Genomic DNA, 17370 nt, shown 5'->3' on the forward strand with positions numbered 1-17370 from the left:
TCTACATAAAAATTGTTTTACTGAAAAGATCCGAGTGATATTACAAAGGTGAAACAGTATTTACAATATTAGTTGCTGAAATATCCAGCATTTCAGAAATCCAACCAAGTGGGTGTTCACATCGAGCTTTGAGCATGCTACATAAAGCTGTATTAGTTGTGCAGAGCGCTTCAGTTCTGCTGTGAAGTCAAACATTAAAAAAACAACACCACACTGCAACAACTGCCTTCAATTCTCTTCCAAATTTGTAGGCAATTAGGGTGAGCAGCTAAATATGGCTTTATCTAAATGCTGTTGTATTTTACTGAGACTGGAGAAGCATACTGGAATGCTAATTTCTAATTTAAGAGCAACTGAAAATGCCAGAAATTAAGCAAAAAGGAAAGCAGCTAGAAAAGGACAACTCAAAGGCAAGCTGGCTAGTTGTTTTGAGTTTTGACTACTGAAGCTGAAAACAAAAAATTGTACAGAATAGGGCAGAGTAAAATGCTTGCAGTGAAATATGCTTAGGGAAAGAAATCACCCTTCGTTTCCAGCATCTGTAAAGTGTACATTATTTTTGCAGAACCAACATGCTTTAAGCAACTGCTCCCAGGATGCTTTAGGATGGATTATAAAACAGAACTGTCTCAACACACGCTACAGTCCTAGAAGTCTCTTAGCCTCTTCACTTTGAGCCATAAGAGCTTCACTGGCATACTTCTGAAGAAGTTCCATCTTCTTTCTTCGGACAAGAGCTTCCTCAATCTGCAGATTAAAAACATTCAGCCTTAAAGTAAAGTACTAAAATTTCACAGATTGCAAATGATTTAGTAAAAATAGCTTATCCGTACATGCTGGCAATGAAAAGGAACTACCTAATGAAAGCTTTGAAGAGAGGTGCCAAAAGATTATTGCTGCGGCCAAAGTCTGATGTTCCTTGACCTAAGTTGCCAGTGACTTTTAGGATGCTGTATCACCACTTTTCCAGAACTGATACAAACTCTCTTTGCAAAGATGCAGAGGTATAGGGGTGCATTCAACTAACCGGATGTGCTGGTGGAAGCCAGGGCAAGAACTCTCACTAGTGCAGCAGCACTATACTTTCCTTTTCAGTGCACATTATGCTCAGAACCTTCTGAATTGGGGCTGAGTTTACCGTTTCATTGCAACAGGCACATTATGGTTTGCTGCAGCCCAGAAACAGAAGTTCTAATTTACTGAGTGGAAGGAGCAATGGAATCCCAAGGCTCATTCTTGCAATACTTAAGCACTGTTTTGCATGGTTATGTCTAAACAACCCCTTTATAGTTATCAAAGTACAAAATGATTCTCTTCTGAGATACAAACACATTCTGAACCTTAGTCTGGCTTTATTTTTCAGCTAAACTGTATATGTTTGCTTAAGTTACATCACATAAATTTGCAAAATGCACTAATGAAGTCAGGAATGACAGAGAAAACACAGTAGCTGCAAAAAGGTGCCACAAAACTTTTTTTCCTGGAGTAGGCCAATGTAGCTTTTCCTCTGGAAGTTCAATGTACCTGTACAACTTTCATTTTCTATTTGTTCCTTACCTCTTGTTGTGATGGCACTGGGACATGAGCAATAAACTTCTGCTGACTGTCCTCTCCTTCTTTTTCCTTTCCGCTTTCTTCATCAGACTGCAATACATTTAGAACATTCCGTTTATGCAACCACACGCATCATGCCAGTGAAGAAAAAGTCAACACCAGGCGCCTGATTTTGTTCTAGCTAGACTGTCCACACTCCTGCCACAAAGCCAGTGAGCATCAACTGTCCTGTAGGAAAGAATATCAGGTGCTGGGCAGTAGATAGGAGTGCATCTTACTCAGAGAAAGGGAAGCAGTTTCAATTCAGTGGGAACTGCTTCTTGCTCCCTGTGCTGTTCTTTGAGGTCACCTCCAACACAGGGATCACAAAGCCCTTTGCAATCTTCCCCATGCTCTCCTTTATACCTCCAATGTCAAGGTGCAAAGGAGAACGGAATACATCACAGAGGGCTTTGAAAGCCTCCCCTCATTTCTCCTTTCCAGCCCTGATGCTGGAGGTGATAAGGTGAAGTGCATGCATGGAAGAAGTTAAAGAAAGAAGTCAGGAATAACAGAGAAAACATTCTCCCCTTCATTCCCCACTCCCACTTTGAGAAGCGCTGGGTGGGGGGAGTCTACATCTTCCTGCTGCACCCATTTTATACAAATTCAGACAACACGCATTGGGCTGAGCTGCTTTAAAAGTCAGATTTCTCCAAAGTTGGAAAGGGGAAAATAGGTGAGGTTTTTTGTTAATTACATTTCCTAACGGTCAAATGCAAACTGACTAGCTTTCAAGTTCTATTATAAAAAGCCAAAGTGTTTTTTTTAAACCACACAAACACACAAACATAAGTCCACAGCAGGCTTCATGCATGCTCTGTGTGTAACCAGTACACAGCAGGAAGTACAGCCTAAATTAAGACTTGATTCATCTTGATGTTTCATTCCAAATTCAGAAACACACCCCAGCATCTGACAGTCACATTTTATCCACATAGAAAAGAAATTGCACTTATCACATACATAAAGACACCGAAATGCACAGACACTGAAACGGGCAGGCCTATCCAAGTTTGCTAACGTTTATGCCACTCTGCCTTTTACTGTTAATGAATTCTTCTACATTCATGGCATGCTGTTATTAGCAGAACTGAAACCAGCACAATACCTCATCATCATTTACTGCATAGATGTTTATTTCCTCCTCCTCTTCTTCTTTATCACCTCTTGCAAGCCGTGCTTCTCTCTCTGCTTTCCATTTTTCCACTGCTTCTGCAATAACTGGGCAAGTAAAAAAAGTAGTACTTTATATTTGGATTTTAAGAGGTTGACCAAATTCAATTCAAAAAGCACCAGCTCTTTCAGAGTCAATTATAAGAGTCAGCTTTTGGTGAATCCACAAACGTATTTATCAGTTTTTACTTGCACTGTTTGAACTTTGCTTCCTTGAGAATGGAACAGTAGCATTGGAGAAGGCATTTAGAAGGGTACAATTAGCAGAAACTTATGATAATCCTACAAAGAGTTATGGGCAGGGTTTTCTGATGTTATAGTTACAACAGATTGGGCTAGAAATAGGGGTGGTGTGTATCCAAAAGTGTCACTCAGTTGATAGCCTTCTGTCAGCTGAACAGTAACGGAAGCATCCCTCCTGCCCGGCACCTGTCCCCCATTTTGATTCAAGTCTGCAGCACACATTACTCAACTTTATCCAGATAGAAACTGACAATGTCTCCCTCTAAACCTTGTTTACCTTTTACCCAGTGCTACGATAAGTTCTGAGAAAGCCTGAACTTTATTATACTTGAAAATGGTTTACTATACTTTAAAATGGTTTGCCTTTCCTGTACTGCATACATAAAGAATTCTTTCAAGTTTATGAAGTGTGACTCCTGTTTACAAAAGCTAGGCTGACTTCGCTAGCATACATTTGTATGTGCTCAGTTTTTAATACTATTTTTAACAACTCTTAAGGAAGAAGTAACCTCTATCTTAGATTACGGCAATGGGACTGCCTCTGAAGATGGTTTGGAAACATCAGCTAGTGCAGAATTCAGCAGCCAGGTTGCTCACTGGGGCAAGGTGGTCTGAGAATATTACATTGATCCTGGCACGCCTGCACTGGCTACCAATGAGTTCCCAAGCCCACAGTGCTGGTTTTGACCTACAAAGCCTTAAATGGCTCAGAACCACAATACCTCAAGGAGTGCCTCTTCCCATATGAACCAACCCTGACCCCGTAATCATCATCTGAGGCCCTTCTTCATGTGCCGCCTCTGCAAGAGGTCCACAGTGTGCCAATTTGAATACGGGCCTTTTCTGCAGTGGCTCCCCACTTGTGAGATGCTCTCCCTAGGGAGGCCTGCCTGGCACCTGCCTTACATAACTTTAGGTGCCAAGAAAAAACATTCCTCTGCTCCCAGGCCTTTGGCTAACTGGGGGTATTTTTGTTTGTTTGTAACTATGTTATGTCTTTTTGTATTTTTATATTGTAAGGCACTCTGTGATCCTCAGATGAAGGGCAGTATAGAAATGTAATAAATAAGTTAGATGCACTATATTTGAATTAACCTTTTAGAAGCTGAGGTGTAGCCATTTCTTTCCACTGAGCTATAATCCATCAGAGCTGGTAAACATCTGCCTTGGATGCAGAAGTTTCCAGCTTCAATCCCCAGCATCTCCAGGTAGAACTGTGAATGTTCCCAGTCTAAAGCCCTGGGAAGCTGAAGTCGGTTGGGCTTACTGCCAGGTCAAAACAATGTAGCCTTACTGTGATGTGAGCTTTTCATAAGTTTCAGTCTTTTTTATCAAATGTATGAAGTGGCCTGGAAACTTGACACACTTTTATACAGTAGGAGAAACAGGGTTCAGTGTCCCACCAATGGTGATAAAAAACCCCTTCAAATTAGGAAACTGACTGGAAGTCAGGTTGCCTACTTCCCATGATCTGCTCAAAGGAATAATAAAATTAAGGAATGTAGGTTCCTTATACTGGTACAGTGGTGCCCCGCAAGACGAATGCCTCGCAAGACGGAAAACCAGCAAGACGAAAGGGTTTTCCGTCTGCAGAGGCGCTTTGCAAGACGAATTTCCCTATGGGCTTGCTTTCGCTCCAAAACCCCTTTTCCTGAAGCGCTAAGCTGCTAAAAGCATTTTAGCAGGAAAACCGCTAATCCCCCACCCCTTAAAAAGCCCTTAAAGTGCCAATAGCGCTAATAGCGCTAATCCGTCAATGGGCTTGCTTCGCAAGACGAAAAAACCGCAAGACGAAAAGACCCGCGGAACGGATTCTTTTCGTCTTGCGAGGCACCACTGTATATATTACAACTGAGAACTAGGTATCAACAAGAGATGTTCTGTCCCTTTCTCTGCTGAGTCTGCCCTCAAGTAGGTCACTGTAGGATATCACTTCAACCCATTTCATAACTTCACTGGGTGGGTACTATAGGCTTAACAATACCAATTGTGACTCCCTTCAGGGGTCTCTTCCTCCTCCACGGACTGGAGCAAAAGTGCTTAGCATTTGTAGCCCTTTGCATTTGAAGATGAACTTGTCTAACAAGCATTCTTTTCACCAAATATTACACTTCAAGAGAATGTATATGAGAATGCTCCATAAAAGCTGAACATCTTCAGCTTCTGTGGCACTGCTTCTTGTCTTACTGATTCCACCTTCCTGGTTCCCTCAAGCAGTTGAGAGAGAGTAACACAGTAGGTTGGGGAATCTCTGGAACTATTTCTAGCAGTGGAGATTCTATCAGGGAGTGATTGTTCAAGATGGAAAATACTTTGCTGCAGGAAGGTTCAACCTCCCTGCTTCCTGCATTTATAGCACCATCTACTGTAGGCCAGGAATCAGGCAACAAGCAAGCTTGAGACCATTGTTGGAACACCATGGCAGAGTAAAAGGCAGAGAAAAACTAGAAATCAGTGCTGTGGAAAACAAGCTACCAAAAGCCAGCCCCTGCATATTTAAGAGTCTTTTCCAGCTTGCCAAATTTTGCTATATAGCTCCAGAACTGGGTGTTCCAGAACTTGCTGCCAAATCTAGCTTTTCAGAACTGCCTAAAAGAGACCTGTTCAAACATGTCACAATTCACTGTTCCCTCCTTTAGCTGAAGTAAAATGTTCATACTTTCTGGATCATCATTTCTCCCTTTGGCAAAATAAATATTTCAAGCAAACTATACAAAGACACTTCAAAACCAGGGACCATAGTTAGAAAGGAGAAATAGAATAATATAAGTATCTTAAAATTTATGTATGTAATTAAAAAAAAACACTTGAACCACACCTGTTGTTCTATATGCCTTCTGTACAAACAATGCAAGCGTCTAGAAAAAAAGTGAAGAAGTTACTGGAAAGCACAATGGGTTTACTAATACCAAATTGTAGTTCACAAACATATGCAAATTAACTTGGAGGTAAGTGTCATTGGGACCAATGGAACTTACTTCCGAGTAAATATTCATAAGTACAGACAGCTTGTATCATCATTTGATACAGTAACAGGCTGAAATGAGAGGAGTACAGCAAGACTCAAAATTGTGAAATGAGAATGATACTTAGCTGAACACTAGGGCTTAGTCTCAGGAAATGAAAGGAAGGTTGATACAGCCATGGTGCAGGATCAAAGCACACTTGGGAAAGGCATGAACTTACTGTGGAGAACTGATGAATGCTACTTTCAGAACCATGTGCTACTTATATGCCAGTTTGTCATTAGTTGAACAGGTGTTGAATTTTCTACTCTTAGATATGTAACAGTAATTCAAGAAGTTCTGCTAATTTCTGTAGAGATGTACAGCTCTTCCCCACAATAAGGTCTACAGAGCATAGCAAGCCAGAGTCTCATAATGTACAGCCTTCAAACCTCAACCCCAGGTAATGTAGTACAGTGGTGCCTCGCTAGACGAAAAGAATCCGTTCCGTGAGTCTCTTCGTCTAGCGGTTTTTTCGTCTTGTGAAGCAACCCTATTAGCGGATTAGCGCTATTAGCAGTTTAGCGGCTATTAAAGGCTTAAGGGATTAGCGGATTAGCTGCTAAAAGGCTATTAGCAGCTTAGTGCCTTAGAAAAAGGGGGTGGGGTGCGGAAAAAAATCGCAGCAACTCGCAAGACATTTTCGTCTTGCGAAGCAAGCCCATAGGAAATTTGTTTTGCGAAGCACCTCCAAAACAGAAAACCCTTTCGTCTAGCGGGTTTTCCGTCTTGCGAGGCATTCGTCTTGCGGGGCACCACTGTATGTAAATGAAATGCTTCTGATAAAACAATCTAAGTAAAATTACTAGCGTCTTCATTTTTCAAAAGGCAATAACCAATCTTCTGAACTCAATAAGCAAAACAGCAGAAGATTTATCTTACTTAAAAGTACCAAAATGGTGGCAAGAAGGCAACTCTGTTGGGGGATAGTTCATGTCAACTTATAATGCTTTGACATAATCAACAGCAGCAGCTTAGTTATTTCCTTCTAGTAGCTCATCTAATTTTCTTGAGGCTGATTTCTTTCCAAAAGACTTGAATTAATTTCCTCTGTCCCCATGTGATTATCATCAGCATAACCGGAGATCTATTTATTGGAGTGAATTGCCAAGGAAGCAGATCCAGATGAGGGCACAGATAAATTTCAGATGTATTTTCTGAATAAAACAAGACCAATATCACTAGTACGGACATCTGACTGCCTTTTAGGAGGAAAAAAAACTGCAGTTCTGTAGCAGAAAAGCTCCAATACTGATTAACTCATATTTTTTTATTTAATAATTTATATACCGCTTTATGCAAAAAAACAAAAGCCCTCAAAGCGGTTTACAAAAGATAAAACTGTGAAATCAAGGGGGGAGGAATCACAACCCTGTTTTAAAACATACAAGAGTTAAAACAGAAAAACAGATTAAAATTACCTCAGCTTTCTAAGCACCTGCGCAGGCTTGTCTAAACAGGAATGTTGTTAGCAAGCGCCAAAAAAATTAGTTGAATTGTCAGACAAAATTTGTAAAATAATAGCATCTGGCATTTGACTTTAGGGCAATATAAAGGTCATATCAAAAGCTTACTACAGGTTATTTTATCCAGTATAAAAAAGTGGATAACGTGAACAACAAGTAAACACAAGCTTGATTAAAACTGGCTTATAAATTGATCTGCAAATATTCAGTCAACAGATATTAACAGAATCTTAATTTGGGGAAGGGGACATACTTTAGTAACACATGCAGAAGGTCACACAGTCATAGATCCCTGGCATCTAATTATTATTTTTCTAAGGGTGGGGAGGGGATGAAATCAAGTAGCACGTGATGGAAAAGACTGTGCCTCAGACCCTGCCATTCAGAGCAGTCAGTACAGGGCAAGACAGACAAACAGCCACACTCCTGTGATGTAAGAATCCACATGGAGAGACAGAAGCAACACTACTGAAGTATTTAATACACAGCATATGCCAAAATGGAAGATGTGTCCTCAACGACATGCCCGCTACCGTTTCTTAAATAAGAAGCAGAAATAAGATCCTTTGAAAAGAACTGAACTGTTTTATAGTGGTACCTTGGTTCTCAAACTTAATCTGTTATGGAAGTCAGTTCCAAAACCAAGGCGCGCTTTCCCATAGAAAGTAATGCAAAAATGGATTAATCCGTTACAGACTTTTAAAAACAACCACTAAAACAGCAAATTAATGTGAATTTTACCATCTAACAAGACCACTGATCCATAAAATGAAAGCAATAATCAATGTACTGTAGTATAAAATAAATAAGACAGTATTGAAGATTATTAGAAAAAAAAATTCTTACCTGCACTGATGATAGTCATTTATCTATTTCCACAGTCACACAATCAATCAATCAATCAATCAGTAGCTGGATTGGGTTCCACACAGTCACAAAAACAAAAGTGCCAAACTTAATCCGTTCCAGAAGTCTGACTGACTTTCTGAAATGTTCAAAACCAAGGCGCAGCTTCTGATTGGTGAAGGTGCCCTGGAAACGATAGCTGACAACCGCACTGGATGTTTGGCTTCCGGAAAACGTTAAAAAACCAGAACACTTCTGGGTTTTTGGCGTCTGAGAACCAAGGTACCACTGTACTTCTTTGTCTTACAGGTAACTAGAAGTAGGGTCTCCTGTAAAAGACACTAAGCAAAGCAACAGCTGATCCGAGGTTGACCATGCATACCTTTCCTTTCATGTTCCTGCTCCAACGGTTCCAAGACACCATCATCCTCATCTCTGTAGCCATAGTATTCTGCATCAATAGCCTTCATGAGTTCAGCTCGTGTCTTCCTGGGAGGAGGAAGGGCTGAAGGAACAAATGCAAAGTCACTCTCCACCCAAGTAAGAGAAAATGGAAGCACACAGCTTTACCTGCTATGACTAGCTAGTCATTGAGATTCAACCAAATAGCCAAGGACACCTACAGTATATTCAAACCACTGGGTAAAACATCCATAGAAAACATGCCAGCAATGACTGTAAGAAAGAGGAAATTCCAGCCCTACCTGGAGATGCCAGGGGCTATTCCATCAATGTTTCTAAATTAATACAGTAAATCTTAAATAAAAAATAAACAGTAGCAATTGCACTGCAATAATTGAGCAGGGCAATCAGTTGCATATGTATTTTCCCCTCCTCTTACCATTTGCATTAAACTGAGGGGAAACTACAGGAAAATAACTCCCAACACGTCTTATGGGAAAACGTGTCCTACTCTGTAAAATTTTATACTAGATTTAATTTCTCTATTCATAATATATAATGAATTGGAAATGATGTTTAAAATAACCTTTGTAAAAAACAACAACCCAGAAGCTTTTCTTGTGGGAATTATAGGGACAGAACTACCTAAATTGTATAGAAATTTATTTATGTATGTGACTATAGCAGCAAGAATGCTACTCGCCCCAAAATGGAAATAAGCAGAAGTCCCAGCAAAGGAAGAATGGATACAAAAACTTATGGAATATGCAGAAATGGCTAAACTTACCAGAAGAGTAAGAAATCAAGATAACAAACTTTTTATAAAAGAATGGAAATGGTTTATTGAATATTAACAGATAAAAACATTGGCAGGAGTATTGTAATAACCTGCAGTTTCATAAGAGTATACAGTGGTACCTCTAGATATGAACGGGATCCGTTCCGGAGCCCCGTTCGCATCTAGAAGTAAACGTAACTAGCGACAGCGCATCTGCGCACGCACGCGTCGCTTTTCGCCGCTTCTGTGCATGTGCGTGATGTCATTTTGAGCGTCTGCGCATGCACAAGCAGTAAAACCCGGAAGTAACGCGCTCCGTTACTTCCAGGTTGCCGAGGAGCGCAACTTGAGTGCGCTCAACTCAAAGCATATTTAACCCGAGGTATGACTGTATATTTAAAGTAGATAATTAAATGAGCAAATTAAATGAATTTGGATATGCAGAAGATATTAAAAAATAAATTTAAGGAACCACAGAAAGAGGGGGAAGGAAGTCAGACTTTGAAATGTTAAAATGATTGTAAAATTAATGAAATGTATAAATTTGAAAAGTATATATAAAAAGATTTAATTTCTCGAATGCGTATGCCACATGCACAAAAATACTTACGTTCTTTTTCGAAAAGCTCTCTGACCCCAGGCAAATCTTTAGCAGCTCCAAAATATTTGTAACCCCTGTTTCCTGGAACTTCTTTCCCTTCATGATCAAGCATTTTGGGACCAATTCTCTTGAGGGGAAGAAAGGGGTAAAAGCCACAATGCTTAGTATTTCCTCTTGTGTGGCTAATTAGACAGAACTTGTGAGTACAGGCAGAGTTTCATCTAGTTTGGGCAGACCGAGATTGGCATGGTCAAATCTGGAGAACTTCACACAAACTATTTATAACATGGAAGACCCAACAATACATTTGAATTATTGAGTTACCTATTGAGTTACCACTTACACATGTCTTGGAATAACTGGGTAAATTTCCTTCATGAGTGTAAATCACCCGATGATGAGCTAATCACAAGGTCAGCCAACGTAGTTGCTATGGTAATGGCCCAGTGCTCAGACTATATCTGTGATTAATATGTCAGCTCAGTAGTCTGTTACTCTGTAGTTTATCTGTCTGTTAGTCAAGTTACTTGTTCAGTGAATTGCTGAACTTATTTAAAGCAACAGAGATACCTTGTACTTGTAGGTATCTGTAACTGGAAAAGCCCACAAGCTGTATCTATCCATGTCCAGAACTGTTTTACTGAGCCTTATCTTCTGCAACAGTATACTATCTGAACCCTTCTCTGCTTCCGTGTGGTGAATGGTATTGAGAGCCACTGTGTGGGTATCTCACCTGAGATTCCCAATGATAAGAACCAGGCAGTGGTTATTATTTATCAAATTATAACAGATAAATTTGTATGGTGTTTGCACTTTCCTACATACGGATCTAATAATTTTTATATACTTACTGCATAATCGGGTCCTCCCAGCTCCTTTATCCGGACTTCCCAGTGCCCCTTTTCTCTTAGGAGTTTGTTAATTTCATCATTCAAGTCACGAATTCTGAATTCACCTAAGCCAGCTTTTTTAAAGGAAATGGGGGGGGGGGGGATAGCTGTTTTAGTCATTTATATACATTCTCTATTCTGAATTTTTCCAGGTACTGTAGGACAGTGTTTTTCAAACTATCTGATGTGGTAGACTGGCAATTTCTTTCCACCCCGCAATGTGCTAGGCAGGGGGCAGGGCCATATTTGATCCCTGAAGTGTCCTATCCAACCTGGATTGAGGTGGAGTTGCTGCAGAGTAACAGCTGATGGCTCATGAACCAGCACCGATCCATGGACCATCACTTTGAGTAGCACTGCTGTAGAATACTGCTCATTCATCTTGCTTTATTTCTCTCTGTCACATGAAGACATCAGTCCCTCTGCTTTTAGACAACTTTTATAGCAGGCTTCTTATTAAAGTAATTTTTAATGTGTGGATATCAAAAGAACCAGAGCCAGTTATTATTCCAAAGACTCAAAGCACATCAGGATCAAGAAGGTTGACCCAAGACTAGCTTGGCTAGATAGGCTTGTTGAATACCAGATTCACAATTCAGATATCACAGCATCCTTTCCAACAAAAGCAGACTCCAGAGCAGTAGCTCCTTTTATCAGTTCACTATCACAAGCCTAGACCTCAGAGCAGTGGCAGCTCTTCAGCGTCAGAGATAAAAAGAAGTCTCAAGTGTAAGAAATGCTAGTGAAAAGTACAATCTGCAGGCTCATAAGGATATTAACCCTGCCCCTCCATTAGGAATATTAACACCACCCCTGCATTAGGAACTTACCATTTTGAATTTGTGCCACTTTCTTGGAAATTTCACCAATAATCTGTTTAAAAAGAGACATTATATGACAATTACTTTTTTCCTCAAACTAATCAGCAGCGTCTATTTTAGAGGCTGTATGACGCAACACCTTTTAAAAGTTTTTGTTTAATGAATAATAATTTTAAAGCTCTTTGTTTGAGGTACTGCATCATGCAATCATTATTCAAAAAGAGCATTTCCAACATTTTCTCTCCCATGACCTAGAAACGGTTTCACAGACAACCAATTTTGACAATTCAAAATTGATTTAAAACTTTGGAACTGTTTTGTTAAACTACAACAGCTGGTTTGTAGTTTAACACAATGATGCCATGGTGTGCATAGGCCTAGCCCTGCCACTAGCCAAAGTGAGCCCCTTGCCTTCGGTGGCAGACTGGGAGGAGGAACAGAGCATGCTCCTCCTTGCCACAGCTCCCCACCCACCTGTTGCTGCTATCAGCATGTGCAGACCAATTCCTGCAGGCCTGTCCACTATTGCATCTTTTTCATTTACCATCTCCTCATCCGTGACAGAGCAGAGAAATACATGAGCACAGTCGTACCTTCCAAGTCAAACAGAATCCGTTCCGGAAGTCCGTTCGCCTTCCAAAACGTTTGGAAAGCAAAGCACAGCTTCTGATTGGCTACAGGAAGCTCCTGCAGCCAATCAGAAGCCCCGTTGAATGTTCGCCTTCCAAAAGAACATTCAAAAACCAGAATGCTCCCTTCTGGGTTTTGATCATTCAGGAGGTGATTTGTTCGGGAGCCAGGGCATTTGAGATCCAAGGTACAACTGTCTTTCAATAAATGGACAGAAGTTGGAACTATGTTATCAGGGGTTTGTTTATATACTTAGAGGATTGTTATTCAGAATCCACAACAGCAAATACCTGCCGCCTCCATTTCTCAGCTTTTGGCAGTTCATTACATTCTGAAGCAAGAAAAGGCCTTCGCTCCTGTTTGAAACAAAGAAATATAATATGATTATGGTATCTTCAGATTTGTGTACTTTTTGTATTTACACTGTCTGCACATACAGCCAATGCAACTCTCAACATTTCATTCCTGATACTTTCCACATCTCTGTAATAGTTCCAAGTATGCACAAAGTAAGAGTCTAATTTCCTTTGCCTCACACTGCCATTAGAATATTGGATCCTCCTTTTGCGCACTACATACAAACAACCTGGACACAGTGCGGCACTACCAGTGGCTGCTCTGGATTTCTGAAATTAATTTCCTTTTGCGAGTCAAAGCTTTCAGGAATACTGGAAACCCTTTTCTGGTCAAGCTGCTGTTGACCAAATATAAGGTAGCAAACATCTCTTAGATACAGGGCAAGTCTTAAATAAGACTGCTTTAGGGTCCAACAACATTTTGGGGGCGCTTACTCCAAATATCTCTCTTGGGATTAAAGCTTCTCTCCCTCCTCTTTCAACCCCAAGGGTGGGGGACAGATAATTCCATGTTCTCACACTCAGACTCTGGAAGCCACCTTGACTTTCTAGCTGTTATTTTGAAAATTAAAGAATACATAAGTTTTTGGTTTCACACTGCTTTCCCACAAAAATCTGCTCCCTAAGCAGTTTGCATGGGTTTTTGGTTTTTAAAAAAATCATAATTCTTGAAATTGCTGGCATTAGCGGCAGTTACATTTTTTTACAAGTTGTTTCATGAGCTTTAACATGAAGTAAAACCTTTCCTATGTGATATCCAACTATTACAAGTATGATTAACACTTTACACTATCCCTAGCTTACAGGTTTAATGTAGGCTAACAAAATATCAGACAGTGAGTTCTTGGGTCAAAAGTATTTACCCCTTTCCCCACTATAATCATGTCTGCCCTTCTGTCGCAATAGAGGCACCCATTAATTTTGTACTGCTGCTATTACCTTAATACTTTCTCTGGTCAGAACAGATGCCAAAGGCTGCTTTATAGATAAGGTGCCACCACTGCTACCCTGTAGTTTTTGTCTGGACAACCAAACTCCAGACGCCATTGGGGACATTTGACAGTTGAACAAGTATTTAATATTTAGGTGGAACTGGACTGTCTTGCCTGCAGTGGAACTCTGCTAACTGGACACTTCTGCAAGTACAAGTGGAAGAAGCAATTCTGGGCAGCTCTCCTTCCTCCCCATACCCTTCCCTGCCCCCAAAATGCTCCAGACAATTGGACTCCCCAGAACAGTGGGGGAAGATGGCAAAGGGAGCTTGCAGGGTGAAGGAGAGGTGGAAATTACCAATAATCACCTCTTCCCCTTTCCTCTAACTGGTTTGATGTCTATTGGAGAAGAGAGGAGCCTTTCCATTCATGGAATAGACATTCTGGATCCACCTCAATGAGAATGGGACAGGGAAGGGAATCACTGTTTTAAAATCTAAAGGGGGAAAAACAGGGCTACAGAAGATGAATGAATCTTCCTTACAGATTTTGGTAGAGGATTACACTCATGTTTTCCTGCCTTTCCTAAAGTTAACCTTCCTTTGCCCCATCACTCCCTTTGTCACTTTTAGCAGGACAGGTTGTTATTTTTTATATTTGTTTTATGCCGCAACTTGTCCTCAGCTTGTGAGTGCAACAATACACAAACATAAAACAAAATGTAACAGCTCTATTATTTTACAAGATAGAAAAGGCATTGATTTGTAAAAATTAAAATGAAACATCACATGGCTGTCCATTGGTACAGCATGGTATCATGTGGAAGACTCGAGTTCATAATCACGCCAAGAACAAAATGCTCAATAGTTGATTCTCTAGTAAGACAATTATCAAGGAGGCAAAAGTTTGGAGACTCACTTCCAGTTTCCTTTGCGGAATAATGAAAGATAAGCAGAAACATATGACCAGGTCAACAGTCATGTATTAATGCATCCGTTCCAATGTTTTAGAAAAGTTTGCCTGCTATGGTTGCATATGACTTTCAGTGGTCTGAGAAACTCTGATCTACCCCTACATTATTAGAAACTGCTCCATAAACCTTCCTCCTCAGAAGCCCAACTGGTTTTCTGGCTTACCTTAACTTTTCCTTCTTCCAGCTGAGCTTGGCGAAATCTCGCCAAGGCCGTCCTAAAAGGAAGAAAGTTCCACGTCAAACAGAAAATATGAAATCATAATACTCATAACTTATGTGTCATACATTTATAAGATTTAGCATGGGAAGAACCAAACATAAGCCTTATAAAGAAATAGAGAAAATATTAAAATTGTGTCTTTTAGGAATACTTTGTCACAGTCTGAAACACCATGTCCAAAATGTAACTAACAAGCACAGGCAGAGAATACCAAGATTAACATATTGTAAGCTGTAGAATTGCAAAGTAACGTTTCTTAAATGGTTATGGATCAAAGGCAGAAGGCAGTTTAACTGTTAGAATATGCTGAAAATATTCTCAGTGACAAAATATCAATATTCAGACTACTTACATGGCCTTTTCTGCATTTCGAGCCTAAAATGAGAGAGTGGGAGAATAGGCTTTATTTGAGAATTGAATACCAGTAAAACATAAGTCTAGAGAATATTATTCAAAGATAACTATAGAAACCTGGCCGATCAAGATGGTAAAAGGGTCAGATTTCTCATAGAGCCTAATTATTACATATAAACTTTATAGTGCAGCAGCATCTAAGCCACATTGATGAACTATAGCTAATAGATCACTGTGAATGTTTCTAAAAGGAATAATTTGCTCCTTCTCACTTGCACTGGGAGAAACAACTGCCATCTCTGGCTTTTTATTACATCTGAACCAGGGACCAAGGCTGGTTTCATTCTCAACAAATCCCAACTCATAGCCAGAATTTGCTTGTGAGACGTGAATGGGACCATGTTACCATTCACTTGAGGGGGAGGACTTTTTTTGCATCAGTAACCAAGTCCCAGCAGCTGCCAAGGTCTTCAAAAAGAAAAAAAGAGCCAGTCAACTGTTTGGGAATATAAAATAATGAGGAGGTATTAATGTTTCCACCATATATGAAGCTGAGACACAGGGTAGAAATTGTTTGACCATTAAAGTTAATTAAGCTGTTGAAGAATATGGACATTTATGCATTTCCCACTATAAAACATGTTGCTCGCAAGTTGAATACAGTGGTACCTCTGGTTACATACTTAATTCGTTCCGGAGGCCTGTTCTTAACCTGAAACTGTTCCTAACCTGAAGCGCCACCTTAGCTAATGGGGCCTCCTGTTACTGCTGTGCCACTAGAGCATGATTTCTGTTTTCATCCTGAAGCAAAGTTCTTAACCCGAGCTACTATTTCTGGGTTAGCGGAGTCTGTAACCTGAAGCATCTGTAACCCGAGATACCACTGTACAGATACCACCCTCAATTTTTAGCCACACCAGTACAACCCTGCTGTCTGTTGCTTCTGAAGAACTCGTTTGGTCATGATGGGTTTGAATGTCACTATAGAGAGGAATGAAGCAGAATTGATGGTGTGAAGTTACCCAGAGCCAAGAGAGGACAGCTATGGGGAAATATAAAAGAGACTGCTGTGTGCGTTTATTTATGTATGCAACGTGTTTAGCCGTTTTAACATTCCAAAACAAGCAGTACAGCAAATACTCAGGAGAGGCAGAAATTCAACAGGTTCAGCATCATTTCCAGGGGCAAGAAGCTATGAAATGGTCTTACAGCAATTTTTGTCTATTGAAAATGTTGATATCCCACCCTTGCACTGTATTTGTAGCGCTCAGGCCAGCTTGCAGCAGTTTTTTTTTTTTAAAAACCCCCAACAACACCGAAATAATGCAGCAAAAAAAAGGAGGACATGACAAGCTGCTGTTGTGAAATAAGTAAAGAGAAATAGAGGAAATGGGAATGAAGCCCACGGAGGATGCCCAGAAAAGCACCGACTTGGCTGAGGCGCCGGGGGAGGGCGCGCGCGAATAAAAACACGAGAGCGCGCCCGCCCATTCACTCACCATGGCGGAAGATCCGCAGAAACGTAAAGCTACGCCGATCGCGGGGTCGGAGGCGGAAACGGCTCCTTGGCGGCAACGCGGTGCAGGCGCACGCGCGCAGGGGACACCGCCCCGGAAGAGGCTGGCCTTAAAGCGAGCGCGGGGGCGGCTGCAATCGCAGCAACTTCCGGCTCTAGGTCCCAGCGTGCTTTTCATGCGGGGCAAGAAGCGATGGGAGAAATTAAGGAGGCAACAGCTAAGCGGGAAACGGTGCAAGAAAGTTCACAGTGCTTATTGAATTTGTATACCGCCTTTTGCAGTTTCTGCTGCAAAAGCGCTTGATTCCCCACCCCGCAGCAGAGCTTTTAATGCTGCTTGATTTTGACTTCTGTTTGCTCTCCTAGCAGCAGCGGACCCAGGCAGACCCTGAGCCCCAATCGCAGCCAGCCCTCGCGAGGGAAAACACGGGCCAGGGAAGACCGAGCTTGCTCGGTGTGTCATGGAAGAGCACTGAAAAGGAGCGACTTTTTGTTACGTGCCCCCCTTGTAATCAGAGGACGTTCAGCCGATGGAGATGCAGAGATGAGAAACGGCGCTTTGTTGAAT

At 40.9% G+C, this 17370-nt stretch overlaps 1 protein-coding gene and 1 long non-coding RNA gene across 2 annotated transcripts in view; one reads left to right on the top strand and one right to left on the bottom strand.

The window, feature by feature from the left end:
* ISY1 (ISY1 splicing factor homolog) lies at positions 1 to 16995 on the bottom strand. Its single transcript, XM_083429224.1, has 11 exons — positions 16786 to 16995; positions 15285 to 15307; positions 14876 to 14927; positions 12742 to 12807; positions 11831 to 11873; positions 10962 to 11074; positions 10120 to 10237; positions 8712 to 8834; positions 2705 to 2817; positions 1558 to 1644; positions 1 to 747 (listed from the first exon to the last, which is right to left on the bottom strand). Exons 1-11 carry the CDS (start codon positions 16978 to 16980, stop codon positions 640 to 642), a joined length of 1041 nt encoding a protein of 346 aa, XP_083285350.1. The 5' UTR covers positions 16981 to 16995; the 3' UTR covers positions 1 to 639.
* The window catches only part of LOC310672296, a 6810-nt gene continuing 6401 nt past the window's right edge, over positions 16962 to 17370 (top strand). Inside the window, exon 1 of the long non-coding RNA XR_014508502.1 lies at positions 16962 to 17034. This is a non-coding gene — a long non-coding RNA (uncharacterized lncRNA). The remainder of the gene's footprint in view (positions 17035 to 17370) is intronic.

Source organism: Podarcis tiliguerta, assembly GCF_965153285.1.
Source record: "Podarcis tiliguerta genome assembly, chromosome: 2".
NCBI lineage: Eukaryota > Metazoa > Chordata > Lepidosauria > Squamata > Lacertidae > Podarcis > Podarcis tiliguerta.

What these genes read in the sequence shown, in the direction of transcription:
- ISY1 (XM_083429224.1), bottom strand. Translation starts at nt 16,980, where the DNA reads ATGAAAAGCACGCTGGGACCTAGAGCCGGAAGTTGCTGCGATTGCAGC. An exon ending in GCAGGAACATGAAAGGAAAG is followed by an intron (nt 2,818 to 8,711) that starts GTATGCATGGTC and finishes TTACTTGCCCAG; the next exon opens with TTATTGCAGAAGCAGTGGAA. An exon ending in CAGTGCCATCACAACAAGAG is followed by an intron (nt 748 to 1,557) that starts GTAAGGAACAAA and finishes TTTAATCTGCAG; the next exon opens with ATTGAGGAAGCTCTTGTCCG.